Source organism: Aedes aegypti, chromosome 2 (assembly GCF_002204515.2).
Source record: "Aedes aegypti strain LVP_AGWG chromosome 2, AaegL5.0 Primary Assembly, whole genome shotgun sequence".
In the NCBI taxonomy this organism is placed as follows: Eukaryota; Metazoa; Arthropoda; class Insecta; order Diptera; family Culicidae; genus Aedes; species Aedes aegypti.
This window is the reverse complement of record NC_035108.1, coordinates 313,949,208-313,973,194: the sequence shown is the minus strand read 5'-3', so window position 1 is coordinate 313,973,194 and position 23,987 is coordinate 313,949,208. Positions and strand designations below refer to the sequence as shown.

The following is a 23,987-nucleotide window of genomic DNA, read 5'->3' as shown; positions in this document are numbered from 1 at the left end:
TCGGATAGTCTCAATTCTATTGAGGCACTCCGATCGATGAAACCTGTAAAGCATGCATCTTACTTTCTTACAAAAATAAGAGAGCAGATGTGTGCACTGGTCGAAAGATCATATAAGATTACCTTTGTATGGGTCCCCTCACATTGCTTAATTTATGGCAATGAGAAGGCGGACTCTCTCGCAAAGGTGGGCGCTGAGGAAGGTGAGATATATGATAGAAGAATTTCACACGATGAATTGTTTCATTTAGTATGTCAAAGTTCTCTTCACGGTTGGCAAAGCGACTGGCTAAATGACCAACTGGGACGGTGATTACATTCCATAATCCCTAGAGTTTCCTTGCGAGCGTGGTGGAAAGGTTGGGATGTAAGTCGAGATTTCATTCGCGTGATGTCAAGACTTATGTCCAACCATTACTCGCTAGACGCACATTTGCACAGGATCAACCTCGCGCTGAGCAATATATGTAATAGGTGTGGTTCCGGTTATGATGACATCGATCACGTAGTTTGGCAGTGCCCGGGTATGGACGCCTCCAGAGCACAACTTATGGATACCCTTGCGGCCCGAGGTAGACAACCCTATGTTTCAGTTAGAGATGTGTTGGGCTCCCGCGATCTCATCTACATGTTGTCGATTTACGATTATCTTCGCTTGTGTTGTATAAAAGTTTAATTCTCTTGTGTTCTCTTCCCCAGTTTTTTTTTTTCTCTGTGTTTTGTCCCATTTGTGTTGGATTGATGTTCCTGGCCATCCGGCAATCGAAAACCTACATGAAGTTGGTATACGCCATGATACGACAAACGAGCAACCATGAAATACCACCCGGATGAGCTGCAAAGAACCCTGTTACCCAATCCCAACCTAGCCCATCCTAAAAATATTTGTGACCACTAACCTGGAGTTGCCACGAGTACCCTGGCTCCAACCCGGACTAAACTTGGTACTTAAGAAGTTAAACAATTGTAAAAAAGTACAAAAATGAATCTCGGCTCCATAAAGCGTTAAACGCGATAGAGCCTTAAATAAATGAATTGGTAAAAAAAAAAGATATTGTTCAATACTTCTCCATATAAATTTTTGATATTATTTTTGATCTTTTATCTCTTATCTCCAACAAACCAATAGCTTATTATAATCGTCAGTAATTACTTTAGAACAACAAATTATGATCTTCGTCAGCTTTTTCCACCTGCTCGGGATGGTTACTATCATGATCCCAGTTTAACAAAGTATTTTTGTTACATGCCACGATATTCTATAAGTAAATGGTCCTTTCAATATCGACTCATGGAGGTTCGATTTTATTTCACTAGTTGTAAGAACACAAAGATTTTTCGAAAATATTTATTTCAGCCAAAAGAGTATCGATAATCAGTAAAATTGAATAAATTAATAAATTAACTGGTATAAATCACGCATTTATCTTCAATTTTATATTTTTCTTAAACCTGACACAGACAATTTGTGTGCACGTCTCGACATCTATAGAAATTTCGTGTAGTAGCGTTGATGTGAAATAACTGATTATATTTTTGCAAAATTTTCTAATATACTTATGGAATTTATTTGGAACTAACTGATTCTATTCTTGAATATTCATTGTAATAAATATGTTTGAGAATTGCTATTAAGATGTTGAAACTTAACATAACCCTGATAATTTAAATAGTATTGATTTTTACTGCCAACTGACCTAATACCTGTTCGCTGATAGATTGTTGGAATACAGGGTGATTACTATATCCTGTCAGTAAAATAAGTAATCATAGAAAAAAAATGGTTGAATGAATTTTAATTACCAGTGCATATCCAGTTTAGGACATCTATAACATTTGTCTTTGCTATACATAGATAACAAATTAATTTTTTTACCTCAATTTCCAGCCACAAGCATTGTTTCAGAAGCATTACAGTTAACACGCACGTTATTCAAAAGCATATATTTTGACCAAAAAATACATATTTTTTTCGCTAGAATTTTCCATAATCAGTCTCATTCTAATCCCTAGTAAGTATAAAAGATTGTGGTAACATGCTGTTTCAATCAGGCAATTTTTTCAGCGAAGTTTAGTCAAAAATACATATCTGTGGGAAACGTGCGTGCCAGGTGCAATGCCTTTAAAACAACACATATAACTAAAAACTAAGATAAATGAAAAAAGATTTAATCTTTACTTCGTCAAAACAAACTTTATAGATGTGCAAAACAGGATGTACACCGGAAATTATAATTCACACATACATCTTTTATCTACGAACATTTACTTTACTGACATGAATTAGTAATCACCCTGTATATAATCAAAATATAATAACCAAATTTTAAATTAATTTGAGGAGACATTCAAAAACCATAGAGGTAATTTCAAACAAGGATTTTATTTTCGCAACCAATCGGAGAACAGCTCACGACTTCCCAGGGGGACGCGACCCACAGTTTGGGAAGCTATGGAATAGACCATGAATACTTATGGAATGTATTGGACAAATTTGGGTTTCCTCCAGTACTAATGAATTGCCTTAAAAATCTATATGATATTGCTTTCTCTCGGGTTTTAGTAAACGGATTTCTTACGGACGGTTTTAGGATCACAAGATCGGTTAGACAGGGCTGTCCTATGAGAATGATTTTATTCGTTCCGTATTTAAAGCCGTTCATTAGGAAAATTTCAGAAAACTTTCAAGGATTTTGGGTGTATGACAAGTTCGTTAAAGTTATTGTCTTTGCTGATGATATCAACATTATAATGCGGAGTGAAGAAGAATTTGACTTACTGTTAACCATTTTTGAGTGCTACTCAAGATATGCAAAGATCAAAATAAATTTTGAGAAGTCATCATATAAGCGTTTGAATAAAGCTATGATCGGACCACAGTGAATAAAGGAAGCGGAAAATATGAAAATTCTAGGAGTTACATTCTATAGCAGCTGGTATCTCACAGTAGTTGCAAATTATGATTCATATAAAATCACTCTTGTAGAAACATAAAATAAGAAACATGAACCTCTATGAAAGATGTATTGTTTTAAATACCTTCATCTTATCAAAGCTTTGGTATATTGCTCAGGTTTTTTCGCCACTAAATCGACATATTGCTGAAATAAGGAAAATTTGTGGATATTTTATCTGGAATGGTTTGATAAATAGAGTGGAAAGGAATCAACTTTATCTTGATTATTTCAAGGAAGGATTAAGATTAATTGATCCCGAGGCAAAAATGAAAGCGCTTTTCATAAAAAAAATACTCTATAATGAAGACATATATGGATACTTCATTGAGGAAAACTATTTACTTAAATTAAGAACACCTAGTAAACGCTACTGAAGTTAAATCTAGACCTCAGTTAAATTCAACGAAGTTATTATATGACTATTTTGTTGGTATGAACAATTCTGTGCCAAGATTTGAAGAAAAAATCGACATTGATTGGCCGACATTATGGAAAAATGTAAATCAAAATTTTATTTCTTTAAATGATCGTTCCAAAGTGTTCTGTTTTGTAAACAATTTGATAGCTACAGGAGAAAAACTCTATGCCAACAATGTTCGTAAAGCTGCAGCTTATGATAAATGTGGAGCAGTAGATAATATAACCCACAGGCTTAAGGTTTGTCCCACATGCGAAGGTCTCCCTACTGAACACCTGGGATTAGCTCAAGACCAGCTGCTTAGAACGTAGGCCAGTCATCTTCTGGGACTGAGCCCATGGTCAATTCGTTTCATGGTAAAATACCTGGAGGAATCTGTGGAAAAGTTTTTTTTTTTTTAATTTATTTTGGGAGTGTTCTTGTAGGAATTTTTGGAGGTTTTTATGCTCTTTGGAGAGATCCTGGTTGAGAACTATCGTCCAATTGTTTTTCCATGGTTATCTCTAAAAATTCCCTCGGAAACCACTCTCCAAACGATCCTAGAGGTTCATAAATAAAACTTTGAACTTCTTCGAAACATTCCTCCAATCCTCAACATTATTTTAAAATCCAAAAAAGTTGATTCAACTGTCAAAAGTGTTAATTTTTGTATTTCTATTCTAATGAATTACAGTTTAGGCACTACAACCTTATGGTGATGCATGATAAGGGGTCGTCCATAAATGACGTAGCATTTGGGGGGGGGAGGTGGGTCTTCACGAACTCGTGACGATGTGTGTCGAGGGGGAGGGAGGGGTCCCGACTAGTGGACGTAGCATTTTGCATTATTTCGGTAAAAAGAGTAGTGCTGAAAAAAGTGAGTTTTTTTTATCAAACTTTGTTGTTTGACTTATTGAACTTGGGTTATAAAATGATGATTCAGCTTCAAAACATAAATATGATAGAATTGAAAATTATTTGAGAAATTTAAATATTTCCTGACAAATACAATCATACAGATTTTATGAAACTTTAAATAGTTATGTGAATATTGAACTGTATTCGTGTCTAAACTATTTTATTTATAAATCAAATAATTAGAAATTTAATAAGTTCAGTGAAAATCTATGCTTAATTGACTAGGACATTTTTTTTTTCATATGTTTACAAGATATAGAATAAATCGTTTTAGTTTTATTAATATTTTCTGTTGGAGCTTTAATTCTTCAAAAGAGTGCAATATGCTTTTTAGGGCAAACATTAACGTTATTATAGTAAAACAAGATATTTATTCAATGCGTTCAATGTTGCAGGAGATCTCCACTCAGTCAACTCATCGATTTGTTTCGATATATCAATGCTCTTGATGGAGCAGGCTAGATAATAATGGGTACACCAAATTCTAGTGTAATCGAAATTGTCCTATCATTAAAAATAAGTATTTTTATTATGCCATTTGTTTTTTATTATAAGTTGTGGCGGGGCCCAGATAGCCGTAGCGGTAAACACGCAGCTATTCAGCAAGGCCAAGCTGAGGGTCGTGGGTTCGAATCCCACCGGTCGAGGATATTTTGAACCCTTACTCACTGCTGTTAGCTTTATCAACCCGTGCAAGATTGTACCTTTTTTTATACATTTTCATCTGTAAATTTGTTTAAGGTTTCATCAACATCAAAAGTACTACAAATTGGATTTAAAGTGAAGATGAATCGAAGCCAAACCTCAAATTTTCAAGAGCACAAATCTGGAGAACCAAACATCCGTTTAAGTTGAAAACTCAATTGATTGGTCACTAGCTAGTGGTGACCAATCTATTAAATTTTCAGCTCAAACCGGTGTTTGGTTCTCCAGATTTGTGCTCTTGAAAATTTGAGGTTTGGCTTCGATTTTCCTTCACCTTAACCTGTACGAATTGAGAACCAAAATAATTAAAAATAAAACAGGAAATAAGTCGGTCATATTATCATTCGTTAGATTATGCTGACGTTTCCGACAGTAGTTAATATCGATCAATAACTACCAATTAATATCAAATTTTGCTTTGAATTTCTGGATTTTAATGTTTTGTTTTAGCCCAATCGCTGAGGTAAACGAATAAAAAATGAAAAGGGGTGGGTGGTACTTGATATGCTACGAATTTTCCAGGGGGGGGTATCAGCATTTGTGACTAAATGCTACGAGGGGGGAGGGGTGTCAAAAATCAATGAAAAAATGCTACGTCATTTATGGACGGCCCATAAAAGCAATATCATTAATAGCTCAGAAAAAAATGTTGCTTGTGGATCACACAGGACAAATATTCGACTCTCAAAAGTAAGTAGATGAAAAACCGAATTTAGAACTATACCATTTAATTCCACTAGAGTTTGTATCCTTTGGGAAGTCGAGTCTTGTACACGACACTGAAGACGGCCTTACGACATTGAGGTCGAAATACGCGTATCTGTCAAATTCTAGTGGAACTGAATGGTGTAGTACTAAATTCGGATTTTCATCTACTTTTGGGTATTCCACTTAACAGCTCGAAGATTTATTATTTCAAAGTAAATTTAACAATAACAGTCTACTATGGGTCTCAAATGTAGGGGAAAACGTGCAGCTATTAGTTACCTAACAATGTAAAGAATTTGGAACAAAAAAGCTCCACATAAGCTTCTTGAAAAAGTTATCTGTCAACAAAACATCATATGCTCATTATCCTTTGCAAACTGCCAAACAATGTTGAACTTACACTATCTTTTATTTCCCTTCAGGAAGCTTCCTTCGGTGAACAACACTCTTTTGCTGCCGCCAAGTGGAAGCAAACTTTCAAGAAACCACCCACACGATGATCGTCAAGAAAGCTGCCTGTAATAATTTATGTAAACATAAAAGCGTACAACAACATCCCTGAACGGCGAATCCGCTCATCAGAAAGTGCAAGGAAAGTGTTCTTGTTCCGAGTGAGAGCGTACCCACCTACTTGCCATTCTTTGCGTGGTACCACCACCTTCTGCCCTCCGATACGAAAGTTGGTTCAACCTTTTTGCCCTGTCTCACACTGGTTTAGAACTTGGAAAATGTGCATTTTTAAGTTTTCGATGTCTAAACGTGGTTTTAGAGTGTCTGTGCAGTAGTCTTGGATCCTTGTTTCAACAATGTAATTTGTTAAAGTTTCGATAACACTGTCAAGATTAAGTATGTTTGCAATGAAATGTTAACATCATGATGATTATCGATGTATGTTTCATATGTATTCCAATTGGCTCGAAAATAATTGAAAGTGGAGCTGATAGGATTGAGAATCGCTTGATGGGATATTTGAAATGTAGAAGGGACATGATCAGAATCAACATCAGCGTGAGTAACCAGTTGGCTACAAAGGGGGCTAGAGTCAGTAAAAACCAAATCAATCGTAGAAAGGTGTCTAGAAGATACATACCTCTCACGCCGAGGACCTGGGTTCGAATCTCAACCTCGAGATAATCTCTTAGATTCTTGAGGTTATATAGTTATGACTTCTTCAGGAATGAAAAAAAAGCCGTTAGTCCGGAGATGAACTACAGTCGCCTCTCCATATCTCGATATCGAAAGGACCATCGAGATAGGGAGAGATCGAGACATAGAACAATTTTTTGATGAATACTAGATTAAAAAACACTCTGTTGCCAAGAAACTAATACACAAACAAACGTCATGGTGCGCTCTTAATTTGTTTTCAATCCCAAAACTTTGGTCTAGTAACCTTCAATATTGGTCATATCGACATACGGAGAGAAAATTTAGAACGAAACATCAACAGAAACACATCGAGATATGGAGATATCGAGATAAGGAGGATATCGAGATATGGAGAGTGAAAATGTATGCAGACTGAAGGGACTTATGAAATCATCGACATAGGGAGAGATATCGAGATGTAGAACATCGAGATGTGGACAGTCGACTGTATCTTAAGGCCACCATCTAAGTAATAAAGAATAAAAATCAAAAGCTTAAATAACGCACGTTTCTCAGGTTCTAAACCAGGGTGCATATTGGCGAGTCGTTCGTCGCCGTCAGATCGCTCCGAGATTTGTAAACCCTTTTGCATGCACTACCGCAAACCGCAAAACCGCTCCCGGTGGAAACGGAAGAAGGAAGGAAACTCGTCATTTTGAAGACCCAAAGTTTCAATGGAACCGGAGGGCACCGCAACCGACAAGAAGGCACACGACGACGGCGACAAGGGACTAGCTATAGGGTAGGTGTACCGGTATTTACCACCCTAAGAAAACCCATTTTGTCATAAATCAGTCAATAGTCTTCTAAATACTAACAATACGTTAAACGAAAGCTGTCAATCTAGGTTTACAAGCAAAAAATAATAAAAAGTCACTTACTTTAGTTAGTTAAAAATGAGAACAAATTTTAAGGAAATGATTTCTTATTATTTTCTCAAAAAATTTCAAGGTTTCCGAGAATATTGTTGGTCTATTTCAAAAAAATTCGATGAACTTTGAACGATTTATGCGTGTTGACATCAAAATGATAAATAATACTGGTACTATGACTAATACCGCTACACCTACCCTAGTAGAAACACTACACAATAATGAGTCATCGGGCAAGTTTTAAGTGTCGCGTCGTCGTCGTCTTCAACGAACCGTTGCGCCTCGGGCAGGGTTGTTGTTGAACTCTTTGCTCCCACACGAGCCCCCCAAGAGTGCTTACTCATGTGGAATACTGAATGAGTTGGGAGCCTAATTGAAATCATAGCAAAAGTGAGCCTTCTTGGTAGAGTGTACCTACGTTTCGCCGTATGTTTTGCCTAATGTGTGAAGCGAGAACTTTCGTACGAGTTGATTAGCAAAAGTAGAATGTTAAACGTTGCCGTGTTGGAATGGAGAAATAGAATCTTTGTTATAGGATTAACAGACGGTCTCTCACACACACGAACTCATTTTACCGCTATTAAATCTTCAAGTATGATGGAAGATTTATAACACCCACATTAATAAATTAAACAATGAAATGAACATCAAGCATCCGGATTCTGAAGAGAAAACTTCATATAAGAACAAAATGATTTTTTTTCTGTAGTTCTTGGCGGTCTAAGGCTCTCTAGCGATCAACGTACTCAGATTGAACGATTTCTAGGTTTAGTGTTTAATTCATGCTCTGAATCGTAAAAGTTGATACATTTTTATGATGGAATCCGAATTTACATCGACGCAATGAAATATGTTCATTGGAACGGCAAATAATATTTTATATTTTCAATTGCCACAAGGAACCGGATCCGGATGATCCGGATGATGGTTTTTTGAGGTCGTATTTTTAGATATCCTGTAGTAGGTTTTAAATGTTTTGGATGATCCAGTGGATGGTTGGTAAATGCTAGGCATGGCGTACCATTGGTACCTCGCGTACCTGAAGAAATAAAATGAACCCCTTTGTTCTGTCAAAGGATGCAAAGCTGCCCAGCAACTCCTATCCCTACCTCCACGTGATACTGGCCGGTGTACGAGTAACCTTAGGGAAGATCTGGTAACCAACCCCGGTGGGAGCTTTGGTCGTATGCTGACAGGGAAGGGGGGTTTGCTTTAGCTTTTGCTTCAGCAAACCTGGATCGTCTGTACTCCACGTTAGGAGTGGCTCACAACAGTGTCTGTTCCTGAAATGGGGAACTGGCGGCTGATCATCGTCCGAGTACCAGAGAAGGACTCTGAGCTAAACTGTTTACTATGGCCTTCAGAACATTTATGGGGAACGGCCCTCCGGAAATCTAGGGAGTTGGTATCAGGCCATGCAAGCCAGCCGTAAAAAAATCAAGCGACGAATAATCAACGAGAGAATATGAACCGGGACAATCGGCGAAGACCACAGCGACGTAAAAGGACTAGCGATTGGAAGCTCGGTACGTGGAACTGTTAATCTCTCAACTTCATCGGGAGCACACGCATACTCGCCGACGTGCTGAAGGACCGTGAATTCGGCATTAGAGTGTCCATCCCGGGACATCAAAAAATCCCGAGATTTGACAAATTTCGGGATTTCCCGTTTCCCGGGATATTAGTTCTGACATCCCGGGAATCCCGGGATTCCCGAAATGTACATATAATTTGATGAAAACCGCCCGTTTTCAATTCAATGAAAAACAGTGACATTTTTCTTATTTGAATAAATACAACAGCATCATTAAAAAAGGATAATTATTTTCAAGGTAAGACCAATATACCAGGTAAGAAACACGTATTTTTATTTGTCTAGTTGCAAGGTTTCAAGGCGAAGTATTAAGGCAAAGTAGACCGTCATTGAAATTTGTACTGGGCATCGATGATTGTGGCTAATAGGGGGATTAGGGGCATAATGAACACACGGGGCGAAATGGACACCCCCTCTATCTGTGAGAAAAAGCATACTTTATCAAAACTTAATACACTACCTGAATTCTGTATTGCATTTGAAATGTTTGACGGTATAAAAGTGTATTTTTTGCTTCAACTGTCCTTTAAAATTTGACTTCAAGTTTTTCTTAGTTTCAAATTGGCATATACGCAAGGCGGTGGAAGAATCTAATTTGTGAGGAATGTAACGAACATTATGATTGAGGGAAAGCCCTTTTACATATCGGAACGGTTGATAGTCATTTAATATATTGGAGTCGCTAAATTTCACGCAAGTGTTCATTTTGCCCCGATACTTTTTTACCAGCCTTGTTTTCAACCAAACCTTCTATCTCGTTTTTCTGAAATATTATATGATTTTTATTACTATGAATGAATGTAGCACGTCGTACTAACATCAAACTTAAAATCGAGCCTTGGGTAAATTAAAAACATTGCCATTTTATGGTCTTAGAATGAACATCTGCTTAACGTGTCCATTATGTCCCTAATTCCCCAAATACATGTTTTTATTTGTCTAGTTGCAAAGTTTTAATGCCTTTCTCTTCAACTTTTGCCATTTTTTTAAGCTAATTCTGGGATAGCAAATTTGAAAGTACAACTAAACATCATTCAATAATTTTCAGTTATTAACCTTTAGCATGATATTCTATAACACCTTCATTTATTTTAAATTGCTTCTTTTGTTCTAAAGTTTTGATGAGTTTTAAAATGTCTGAAGCAAATTGCTTTAATATTATAGCTTAATTATTTTTTATACTTCTATTCATAAGTATTATAGAAAATTTGAAAAAAAAAGCCTTAGCAAACTCATAATTAGTCAAGCTAAGTTTTGATTTTTGTTAAGTTACTTCAACAGAATACGAAAACCATGTATGAAATATAATTTGTTATAATTATTGGAAAGCCATAATTTTTTATTTCAATCAAAAACCCGGGATTTCCCGGGAGAATGGAACCCAACCAGCTCCTACTTTGAGGGAGGTTAAGGATGCCATTGACCAGCTCAAGAACAAAAAAGCTGCTGGTATGGATGGTATTGGAGCTGAACTCATAAAGATGGGCCCGGAGAGGTTGGCCATTTGTCTGCACCGGCTGATAGACACAATCTGAGAAACAGAACAGCTACCGGAGGACTAGAAGGAAGGGTAATATGCCCCTACAATATCTACAAGAAAAACGGCAAGTTAGATTGTGAGAACTTTCGAGCGATCACCATTCTAAATGCGGCCTACAAAGTATTATTTCAGATCATCTTTCGTCATCTGTCACCTGTAGTAAACGAGTTCTTGGGAAGTTATAAAGCTGGCTTCCTTGACGGCCGATCGACAACGGACCAGGTCTTTACTGTACTGTAAATCCTACAAAAATGTCGTGAATACCAGGTCTCAACGCATCACCTTTTCATCGATTTCAAGGCGGCATACGATGGTAAAGACCGCGTAGAGCTATGGGAAATCATGGACGAGAACAGCTTTCCCGGGAAGCTCACGAGACTGATAAGAGCGACAATGGAGGGTGTGCAAAATTGTGTGAAGGTTTCAAGCGAACATTCCAGTTATTTTTTGGATCCCGCCGGGGACTACGACAAGGTGATGGACTCTTGTGCCTGTTGTTCAATATTGCACTAGAAGGTGTTATGCGATTGTACCCCGTTTGGCATAAAGTCGTTTGGCATAAGGTCGTTTGGCATAAAGCCATTTGGCATAAAGTCGTTTGGCATAATGGTGGTTTGGCATAATGGCTGTTTGGCATAATGGTCATTTGGCATAATGCTTGACTTAGAATGAATATCGACATTTTTGAAGGTTTTAGCAATATCAACACCACCGAGCCCATAGCAAAATGTTTATGGTAGGTTCTCAACAAGCGTGGTGTTTGTTCAGAGATTTTCCAAGCAATGAATGTCAAAAATTATTTTGACATTAGAGAGCATTACTGAAGAAAATTAAATTTATTTGCAAAATATTAAAAGGTCTAATCCAGAGATCTATTATTGCAGCATAATGCAAAAATAACCTATTTACGAGAGCAAATTATTTTTCGTTTAAAATGTTTAAGGCTCTGACGCAAAAAAAAATCTTTTCACAGCATAACTCAAATGAACAATACATTATTAAAAGAAAATATATGTAGCAAAACTTTTGAACGATTCAATATAAATTTTAATTTTGGAAGTGTACATCAAAAACACCTTCTATTATCGATAACAACAAAATTTTTGATCGACGTAATATTTTTACTAGCATATCCCAAAAGGAGATCATGTATTTGCAAGAAAAAAAATATGATGAATATTGGCAGCACAGACAAACAGACGTCACACTCTCATCATTGTTGGCCTGTCGGCCAAATAAACCGATTTTAGCATTGGGCGTACATGTCCTCGTGACTATGATTTTGATCGAGATTTGTTCTGAGTGTTACGTCTGTTTGTCTGTGTTGGCAGGTTCTAAAGTAATGATGACTCTTATTCTTATTACAGCGCGTTTTGCAAGAATTGATAAAACAGCAAAATATAAAAATGGTTAACACTTAGCTTCACTAAATTCATTTCATTTATTTAGTTAACATCTACACAGATAACACTGAATCAACAATTTCACGCCACAATACTCGGTTCGTGGCCGCATCTCTCCATCCTCGGTTCTGCCCCACGCTCGCCAAATCGATACGCACTTGATCCGCCCACCTAGCTCGCTGCGCTCCACGCCTTCTTGTACCAACCGGATCCGAAGCGAACACCATCTTTGCAGGGTTGCTGTCCGGCATTCTTGCAACATGCCCTGCCCATCGTATCCTTCCAGCTTTGGCCACCATCTGGATACTGGGTTCGCCGTAGAGTTGGGCGAGCTCGTGGTTCATCCTTCGCCGCCACACACCGTTCTCCTGCACACCGCCGAAGATCGTCCTAAGCACCCGACGTTCGAAGACTCCAAGTGCTTGCAGGTCCTCCTCGAGCATCGTCCACGTTTCATGCCCGTAGAGGACTACCGGCCTTATGAGCGTTTTGTACATGGTACATTTGGTGCGGGCGTGAATCTTTTTTCACCGCAGCTTCTTCTGGAGGCCATAGTAGGCCCGACTTCCACTGATGATGCGCCTCCGTATTTCACGGCTAACGTTATTGTCAGCCGTCAGCAAGGATCCAAGGTAGACGAACTCGTCGACCACCTCGAACGTATCCCCGTCTATCGTAACACTGCTACCTAGGCGAGCCCTGTCGCGCTCGGCCCCACCAGCTAGCATGTACTTTGTCTTGGCCGCATTCACCACCAGTCCAACTTTTGCTGCCTCGCGTTTCAGGCGGGTGTACAGATCTGCCACCTTTTCAAATGTTCAGCCGACGATGTCCATATCATCCGCGAAGCAAACAAATTGACTGGATCTCGTAAAAATCGTACCCCGGCTGTTAAGCCCGGCTCTCCGCATTACACCTTCTAGCGCAATATTGAACAACAGGCACGAAAGTCCATCACCTTGTCGTAGTCCCCGGTGGGATCCAAACGAACTGGAGTGTTCGCCTGAAACCTTCACACAATTTGCACACCTTCCATCGTCGCTCTTATCAGTCTCGTGAGCTTCCCGGGAAAGCTGTTCTCGTCCATGATTTTCCATAGCTCTACGCGGTCGATACTGTCGTATGCCGCCTTGAAATCGATGAAAAGGTGATGCGTTGGGACCTGGTATTCACGACATTTTGGAGGATTTGCCGTACAGTAAAGATCTGGTCCGTTGTCGATCGGCCGTCAACGAAGCCGGCTTGATAACTTCCCACGAACTCGTTTACTACGGGTGACAAACGACGGAAGATGATCTGGGATAATACTTTGTAGGCCGCATTTAGAATGGTGATCGCTCGAAAGTTCTCACAGTCTAACTTGTCGCCTTTCTTGTAGATGGGGCAGATTACCCCTTCCTTCCACTCCTCCGGTAGCTGTTCTGTTTCCCAGATTATGCCTATCAGCCGGTGCAGACAAATGGCCAACCTTTCCGGACCCATCTTTATGAGTTCAGCTCCGATACCATCCTTACCAGCAGCTTTATTGTTCTTGAGCTGGTGAATGGCATCCTTAACCTCCCTCAAAGTGGGGGCTGGTTGGTTTCCATCTTCCGCAGTACTGACGAAGGCATTTCCTCCGTTGTCCCGTCCTTCATTGCCTGTGCTCTCAGCACCATTCAGGTGCTCGTCGAAGTGCTGCTTCCACCTTTCGATCACCTCACGCTCGTCCGTCAGAATGCTCCCATCCTTATCCCTGCACATCTCGGCTCGCGGCACGAAGCCGTTGCGGGATGCGTTGAGCTTCTGATAGAACCTACGCGTTTCCTAGCTTCACTAAATAATAAAGTTTAAAACAGTATAAATATGAAAAACAGCATATTTTCAAAAGAAGGTAAAACTTATTATTGAACCAATAGAAGATTGAACGGCATAATAAAACGAAAAGCCATCAAAAATCATGTGCTGCTTATCCCCGAATGTCGGTTCCCCCAATAACCCTTTTCCCGAATGACCGGTTTCCCAGAAAAGTGATGCAGTTTAAATAGGTGCTATAATAGTCTTCAGTGGCTATATAGTGCAAGAGAAAGAACGATAAGCAATCAAAAGAAGGAGGTATTCTTTCATTCTCGGCTATACACATGTTGACAAAAATTCTGAGGGCAGTAAAACTCGAAAGAACCGCCAATCAAATAAAGAAGGGTGCATATTAGATGGCCAGTTCGTTCACCACCCTGAAATGTATAAAGCTACGACAATTATTAGTACCAAAAACTTTTCGGGGAAGTGGGTTTATCAGGGAAACAGGATAATCGGGGAACTGGTGTTCGGGAAAACGACATTTGGGGAACCGACATTCGAGGAAAAATAGCACAACGCATCTAATAAACTGCAGTAACCGATTTATCTTTTCGCTGATAATTTGAGCAGGTCAATGTTATCGTTTACCGCCCTTTTGTCAGTTGGAAACAAAAAAATATCTAATATATATAGCTCCACAGAACAGCCTATGTATGAGAGAAGGTAAAATTTATTTAAATTTAAGATAAACAGTTACCTATTATTAAGGTTACATAATATTAAGAAAAAAATAGAATGTTTGAAAGAAGGGTAAATTTGTGCTATATATCAAAATCTTCAGTGTTAAAAATTATTCCAATAGCGAAACTCAAAAGAAAAAATATATTTAAAAGAAGGGTATTTTCTGGATATATAATAAAATACTACTGGCAAAAACTTTCCTAATATGCTTTAGTTTATTCAAGAGCATATGATCGTTGAATAAAGTGTAATTTTGTATCAACTGACTCAAAAATAAGCCTGATTTCAGCAGAAATATTCAAAAGAAACGTAAAAACGAATGTCATCTAAAAAATGGTGGTAGGTCATTTGGCATAAAGTCGTTTGGCATAAATCCGTTTGGCATAAAGTCGTTTGGCATAATGGTCATTTGGCATAAAGTCGTTTGGCATAATGGTTGTTTGGCATAATGGTCGTTTGGCATAATGGTCGTTTGGCATAATGAGTCTGAAACCAAGAATTTCTCAATTTTCGTTTTTACGTTTCTATTGAATCTCTCTGATGACACAAGGCTTGTTTTGGAGTCAATTGATACAAAATGATACTCTATTCAACAATCACTCGCTCTTGAATAAATTTAAGCATATTAGGAAAATTATTGCCAATAGTATTTTATTATTTATCCAGAAATTACCCTTCTTTCATATATTAATTCTTCTTTTGAGTTCCGCTATTGGTACAAATTTATGCACTGAAGATTTTTATATATTAAGCACAAATTTACCCTTCTATTAATTGTTCTATTTTTTCCTAAATATGATGTAACCATTATTATAGGTATGAAAACTGTTGATTTTAAATTTCAAAAAATTTTTCCTTCTTTTATGCATAGGCTGTTCTTTGGAGCTATATTTTTTTAAGTATTTTTGTATACAACTGACAAAAGGGCGGCAATCGATAACATTGATCTGCTCAAATTATCAGCGAAAAGAAAAATCGATTACTGCAGTTACTTTGATGGGTTGTGCTACTTTTCCCCGAATGTCGTTTCCCCGAATGCCATTTCCCGAATATCCCGTTTCCTCGACTAGCCCACTCCCCCAGAAAATTTTTAGCACCCATAATTGTCGTAACTATATACATTTCAGGGGGGTGAACGAACTGACCATCTAATATGCACCCTTCTTTATTTAATTGGCGGTTCTTTCGAGTTTTACCGTCTTCAGCATTTTTGCCAACATGTGTATAGCCGAGAATGACAGAATACTTCCTTCTTTTGACTGTTTATCGTTCTTTCTCGTCACCACTTTTCGGGGGAACCAGTCATTGCCGCAATAATTTTTGGCGTCAATTCTTGTATTGGTTTAATTGTAAATTTTGCCTTCTTTTAAAAATAGGCTGTTCTTTATGTTTATACTGTTATAAATTTAATTATTTAGTAAAGCTAATTGTGAACCATTTTTATTATCAATTCTAGCCAGATGTGTTGTTAGAATTATAATTATTTCAGAACCTGCCAATATTCAATATATACTTTTTTTTGGGGCAAACGCGTGATCTCCTTACGAGATTTGCTGGAAAATATATTATTTCAATCACAAATTTTCTCTTTTCTCGATAATAGACGGTGTTTTGATGTACACTTCCAAAATTAGAATTTATATTGAACCGTTGAAAAGTTTTGCCACAAATATTTCCTTTTAAAGATGTGTTGTTCATTTGAGTTATGCTGTGAAAAGATTTTTTTTGCGTTAGAGTCTGAAACATTTTTAACGAAAAATAATCTCGAGAGCAGATAAAGGCTATTTTTACATTAAGTCGCATTAATAGATCTTTTGATTAGAACTTTTGATATTTTGCAAAAAAAAATCATTCTTTTATCAAGTAATTTTCAGCGAGTGTTACGTCCAAACTGGGACAGAACTTGATATGCAGCGAAATATTCTATGAGCGTTCCCTTGATGAATAACTGCGAACTTTCCTTGCCAATTTACTGTTTTCAAATATGTATATCGCAACAAGCTCAAGAGTACTCTATGTTCTGAGATGTAGAGACCCGTCACGAGTTTTATTTAGTAATGCTCTATAATATCACAACAATTTTTGAAATTCTTAGCTCGGATAATCTCTGAACGAACACCACGCTTGTTTAGAACCTACCAAAATTTTTTGCTGTGTGCTCGGTGGTGCTGATCTCGATAAAAGCTTAAAAAATGCCGATATTTATTTCAAGTCAATCATTATGCCAAACGGCCATTATGCCAAACGACCATTATGCCAAACGGCTTTATGCCAAACGGCTTTATGCCAAACGACCTTATGCCAAACGACTTTATGCCAAACGGGGTACAATCCTAAAAAATTGAAGTTCTTGGTTTCAGACTCATTATGCCAAACGACTATTATGCCAAACGACCATTCTGCCAAACGACCGTTATGCCAAACGGCTTTATGCCAAACGACTTTATGCCAAATGACCTTCTACCGTGTTAAGCCGAGCTCTTCTCGATTTTTACGAGATCCAATCAATTTGTTTGCTTCGCGGATGATGTGGACATTGTCGGCCGAACATTTGAAAAGATGGCAGATCTGTACACCCGCCTGAAACGTGAGGCAGCAAAGGTTGGACTGGTGGTGAATGCGGCCAAGACAAAGTACATGCTAGCTGGTGGGGCCGAGCGCAACAGGGCAGCTTAGGTAGCAGTGTTACGATAGACGAGGATACGTTCGAGGTGGTCGACGAGTTCGTCTACCTTAGATCCTTGCTGACGCACATAATGTACCATGTACAAAAATCTCATAAGGCCGGTAGTCCTCTATGGGCATGAAACGTGGACGATGCTCGAGAAGGACCTGCAAGCACTTGCGAGTCTTCGAACGCCGGGTGCTTAGAACGATCTTTGACGGTGTGCAGGAATACAGTGTGTGGCTGCGAATGATGAACCACGAGCACACCCAACTCTACGGCGAACCCAGTACCCAGAAGATGGCTAAAGCAGGAAGGATAAGATGTTGTAAGAATGCCGGACAGCAACCCTGCAAAGATGGTGTTCGCATTGGATTCGGTTGGTAAATAAGGCGTTGAGCGCAGCGAGCTAGGTGAACGGATCAAGTGCGCAACGATTTGGCAAGCGTGGGACAGAAACGGAAATGGAGAGATGCGGCCATGGACCGAGTATTGTGGCGTGACATTGTTGATACAGTGTTATCTGTTTAGATGTTATCTAAGTAAACGAAATAAATTAATGATGAACACCTTAAATATTCTATGCAATTCCGTTTGTCGTGTCTTTGATTCCGTAATCCAAAAATCGTACGGTCGACATGCTCAAAACTAGTATCAAAATATCCATTTTGAATTCCTTGGAACCTATGGCGGCAGTAACGCATTTCATTTCATCATAAATATCAAGCAACACAACCGTACTGAATTTTAATATCGAAAGCTCCGAACGCCGAGCAGCATTACATTCAAAGTAATGATGTGCATTTTCACCGTCAACTACGTAGTCAACACACCAGTAACCACCCACTAAAATACACTGTTAGCCAAGCAATCGTTATTGAAACATCATAATGTTTAATGGACTCGACCGTGCCAAAAACCCGACGATAGTGTGTTGGCGTTGGCCATTCCCATTTTGCAACCTCAAGCTACCACAGTTGGAAAACCCCAAAAAACTGTGCTGGATTCCTTCAGTATTCTGCACGTAGGAAACACATGCATAATGTAGAGGTAGGCAATAGCGGTAGTCCCAAGAAAGGGTACTATAACAAATACCCGAAAAGTATTTACCCGAATGACATCCAAACGTTACAGTGGCTTACAAAATGATAGCAGTCTGGGATATAGATTTCACAGAATTTTATAACAGATTGTGTAGAAAAAAAAATACCTGATGAGATGCTAAAATAACAAAAAAAAGACATTATATGTTTCGATGTTATCACAAGTATTACAGATTTTCTCAAATTTGAAATAAAAGAGATATTCATCTTGAACAGTTTAACTAAAAGTAGGGAGTCGATGCCGGTTATGGACCCTTTGCGTATTATGGACCCCCTACAGAAAAACATAAAATTAACACTCAAAGCAACTTTATTCCTATGAAAATCCACCGGGGGAACTTCGATTACATTGTTAGTCAGCAGTTTCAAGCAAAATATTTGGTTTGAGACGCATAAATACAGATATTTGAACAGTTTTGTAAATGAAACCACACAAGAGGGTCCATAATACGCATTTCCAGGTGGGTCCATATTAGGCTCGTCGGCAGCGAGCCGGATTACATGGGATTAAAATGGAGGGTCCATAATACGCAACGTCAAATTTGTAAACAATCCTATTATGGACCCTGGGAGGGTCCATAATAGGCATTTGAACAACAGTTTTTCAAATGCATATTTCGCTGGAAAAATCGAATGATTTTGTATGTTTCATAGACGTACTATGAAGTAAAGACATTGAATTTGTTGTTATACTCCACAAAACGTATATGCGTCTGAGATATCATTGCGGAAAAGCGTCTAGAATGAATTTCAGCTACTAAGGGGTCCATTACTAGCATTGAAACCCTAGCTTCCATTGATTCTAAACTGCTTCATAAGTTTGGCATGGCTAAACAGATACTTCATATCCTCTTCTAGAGTGAGTTTACCAGGCATATTCTACTGGGAGATGGGAGATGCGATGAAGATAGAATGGTTTTAAGAGAGTTTATTTATAGCACCCTAGAAGTAATTCGAAAAATCAAAATTGTTACTTGGACTGACAGGTAGTTTGGACGACTGTGGTTTGATCCGGAATTGTGATGTTATCGGCCTTAGCAGTCTAAGTAACAGCAAAAACAATTTCCCATCTACATCCGACGGTTTCGGTAATATATTTTACCTTTTTCAAGGATCGTTGAATTCCGGGATAATCAGATCCGACTTGAACCATTCTGTGTAGCATTTGGGTTAATTGTTTTCGGATAAATCGTTTTCGGGCATTTGTTACAAAATCCCCCAAAAAGTAATGTTCTCGCCCCGAAGCATCATCCCACCAGCGCACAGCATACCGCAAGGATAGAAAACGAAGAAGAAAATCACATTCCACTCGGCATATTTTCCAGCCTTACCTGCAGCATCAGGCCGACATCCTGGCGAAAGATGGGTTTGTAAGGCGGGGCGAAGCTGATGTTGCCGTTGGCTTTTCCTCGCTGCTGCTGCTCCACCATCCGGTCCATCGTCTCTCGAATCCGGGTGGAATCAATTTTCGCGCCGAAAAATTGAAACGTTACTTCGTTGGCAGTCCTTGAGAGATGGTTCCGGCGGAAGTGGGAGGGTGTTATGGGAAAAAAAGAAAAAGAATACAGAATAGAAGAGATCGCGTGAGTGTGGGCGACAACGGCATTACTGGGGAAAGGGTGAGCATGAAAATTTTCACACCGGCTTAGGCTCTTTCACATCATGGCATGGCGCTGGAAAGGGTGGATTAGAGGTGAATTGGAAGCGCTGTTGGTGTGATACGAGAGTTCAGGATTGAAGGTGACGGGAAAGGTGTTAAATCTGTGGAAGTGTGATTGAGGTCATGGTTTCATCTGGTTGGAAAAATTGATACTAGGAACGGAGTTTAAGAAAAACTGGGTATTCTTGAAGTAGACTGGTAAGCAAGTGGTTTATACAGACAGTGACAAAACTTAGTAATCAAATGCTGTTTTCCAATAAACATGGCCAAGTTTAGGGCACTGTGTATTAGCTTAAAAAAGTACACGGCTTCCGTCTCTAATTCTTTACCTGCACAGACTTTAAACTCATCATTAGAAAAAGGACAAGCATGCTCCAATGGTAGGTACAGCCGAGAAAATGTCTGATGAAAAGTATAAATCACGTGGGCAGGATTTTGTTTCCCTTAATAAGGATATTAAAATATTTTCAAGAAGTTCGAAAGAGATTCTCAAAATTTTTCCTGTAAGTAAAGAGAAGTATTCTAAGGTTTCTATTCCAACTTGGCTTTCTGGTGCTGCAAGCCACTCGGTAACCCATGGAGTTCATTGAGGATCTTTGGGGCCATCTTTTCAACTTATTAGATTTTTCTGAAAACACAAGATTAAAAAATTTCTTTTATTTTCAAAAACACCTATTGAATCCTCGTCAATTTCCCTGAAGCTTCGGGGAAATAGCTGAAAAGCCCTTGAGAATACCTGGGAATATATTGGAGTCTCTTGGAAAAACTTTGTAAACCATTTTGGAAGTACTAGGAGAATCCTTGATAACCTTTTGGGATCGATTTAAAAGTATTCAAAACCTTATTGGTTAACTTATGGAAACCTTGTTCAACCTTATTGTAAATGCCTTCAAAACTCATTGGTGATGTTGGAGAGTGCGTAGGGAGCACCTGGTTTTCTTCGAGATTTATTTGTTCTCTTGGATACATTGTCGAAAACCTCAGCTTATGAACTAATTTCCTCCATTTTACGAACTGATCCAACATACACTTTAATTTCAAGTTTCAATTGTTTATATCGGATCTCCCCAAAGTAACATTGAACAGTATTTGAAAAGACAATGTTTATTTCTTATTTGGTCCATGCAGTTCCTAAATGGAAGTTGTCTTCAAAACTTAATTCTAAAAATATAGTATGTGAAAATTCTGTCGTATATCAGATTTCCTATCGAGCTTCACAGAACATTTTCATATTTCGTTTCGTTTCGTCATTAACATTGCTCTTGGTAAAGATGAGTCAAAACCAAACCTGACGTTTTGAAAAGCACAAAACTAGAGCACCCAACAATTAATCAAGTTGAAAATTTGATCGATTTGTCACTACCAGTGATGGACCAATAAATTAAATTATTAGGTTGATTGGCTATCTGGTGTTCTTGATGTGTGCTCCTAAAAACTAGAGGTTTGCCTTCGTTTCATTCATTTTCCTTTTCATTTATTTATTTAACATCTAAACGGATAACACTGTACAAACAATTTCACGCCACAATACTCGGTTCGCGGCCGCATCTCTCCATCTTCGGTTCTGCTCCACGCTCGCCAAATTGATACGCACTTGATCCGCCCACCTAGCTTGCTGTGCTCCACGCCTTCTTGTACCAACCGACTTCGAAGCGAACACCATCTTTGCAGGGTTGCTGTCCGGCATTCTTGCAACATGCCCTGCCCATCGTATCCTTCCAGCTTTGGTCATACTGGGTTCTGGATACTGGGTTCGCCGAAGAGTTAGGCGAGCATCGCCGCCACACACCATTTTCCTGCACACCGCCGTCTTAAGCACCCGACGTTCGCAGACTCCAAGTGCTTGCAGGTCCTCCTCGAGCATCGTCCACGTTTCATGCCCGTAGAGAACTACCGGCCTTATGAGCGTTTTGTACGTGGTACATTTGGGGCGGATGTGAATCTTTTTTAACCGCAGCTTCTTGTGGAGACCATAGTAGGCCCGACTTCCACTGATGATGCGCCTCCGTCTTTCACGACTAACGTTATTGTCAGCCGTCAGCAAGGATCCAAGGTAGACGAACTCGTCGACCACCTCGAAAATATCTCCGTCTACCCAGACAACCAGAATGCACGTATAATGAAATCATCTTTTGCGTTATGCGATGCTTATATGTGCAATGTTTCACGTATAAGATGTCGTGAAAAGGCCCTATACGTACAAAAGTGGAGGCGATACGTGCATATTTTAAATGACGAAACAAAGCATTCAATGCGAGTGTGTAGATTTTATTGGGAACTAATCTATACTCTTATGCGACTTAATTTGTGATAACAAAATTTATTTGACAGCTGCTACGGATAGATCCGAATTACTTAGTACGAGTATACGGAACGAAACGAAATGTACATATGAACTCGTAAAATAGCGTTTTATGCGAGGAAACTCATCGAAAACGATTTCAACCACCATTTAGTGCGGATGTGATGCAATTTGTATGAGTAAACGACTTTGTTCGTAAACTGTTATGCGACTTCTGGTTGTCTGGGTATCGTAACACTACTATCTAGATGAGCCATGTCGCGCTCGGCCCCACCAGCTAGCACGTACTTTGTCTTGGTCGCATTCCATTCCAACTTTTGCTGTCTCGCGTTTCAGGCGGGTGCACAGGTCTGCCACCTTTTCAAATGTTCGGCCGACAATGTCCATATCATCCGCGATGCAAACAAATTGACTGGATCTTGTAAAAATCGTACCCCGGTTGTTAAGGGGGCAGGATCCGTCATTGATTTCGGAGTTTTCAAAAGCAGTTTTTTCATTCAAATTCAAGAAAATTTACAGGAAAATGTGTTCACTGTATTCTATTCTCCAAACGGAACACAGTGAACACATTTCCATCGAACAATTTTCAGTTTTGAACAGGAAAACTGCTTTTGAAGTTTCGATGATGACGATGATTACGATGACGGAGCGTTGAACTTTAAGCTCGGCTCTCCGTATAACACCTTCTAGCATAATATTGAGCAACAGGCACGAAAGTTGTCGTAGTCCCCGGCGGGATCCAAACGAACTGGAATGTTCGCCTAAAACCTTCACATAATTTTGCGCTCCTTCCATCGTTGCTCTTATCAGTCTCGTGAGCTTCCCGGGAAAGCTGTTATCGTCCATGATGGTGGTCCATAGCTCTACGCGGTCGATATTATGTATGCCGTCTTGAAATCGATGAAAAGGTGATGCGTTGGGACCTGGTATTCACGAAATTTTTGAAGGATTTGCCGTACAGTTAAGACCTGGTCCGTTGTCGATCGGCCTACGAACTCGCTTACTATAGGTGACAGACGACGGAAAATGATCTGGGATAATATTGTGTAGGCCGCATTTAGAATGGTGATCGCTCGAAAGTTCTCACAATCAAACTTTTCGCCTTTCTTGTAGATGGGGTATATTACTATTTTTTCCACTCCCCCGGTATCTGTTCTGTCTTCCAGAGTGTACCTATCAACCGGTGCAGACAATTGGCCAGCCTCTCCTGGCAAAGGATGGAAATCTAGTGATCATGACAAAATAAATGATGTATCTCGGTTGTTCTTTATCGTGCGATCATAGCAACAACGATTAACCTTTTGTCGTTAAGATATCACAACAAACTACGCTCCGCGATTAATGCATCGTTCTGCGTGTTGGCTAGCGATTAAATGTTTGCGAGCCATAAAGTTTTATCATTCTGAGGATTGTTCCATTGTTATCTGTTGAGCGTTAATACGCCATGATTCAAGTTGATCGCTACTTGTAACAACATCCGATACCCAGACAACCA

The 23,987-nt window shown here is 39.1% G+C and overlaps 1 protein-coding gene across 1 annotated transcript in view; it reads right to left on the bottom strand.

Moving 5' to 3' along the window:
- LOC5563749 overlaps positions 1 to 23,987 on the bottom strand; it is a 636,451-nt gene that overhangs the window by 264,505 nt on the left and 347,959 nt on the right. Inside the window, exon 7 of the mRNA XM_021845713.1 lies at positions 19,862 to 20,036. Within this exon, the coding sequence (XP_021701405.1) occupies positions 19,862 to 20,036 (175 nt within the window). The remainder of the gene's footprint in view (positions 1 to 19,861; positions 20,037 to 23,987) is intronic.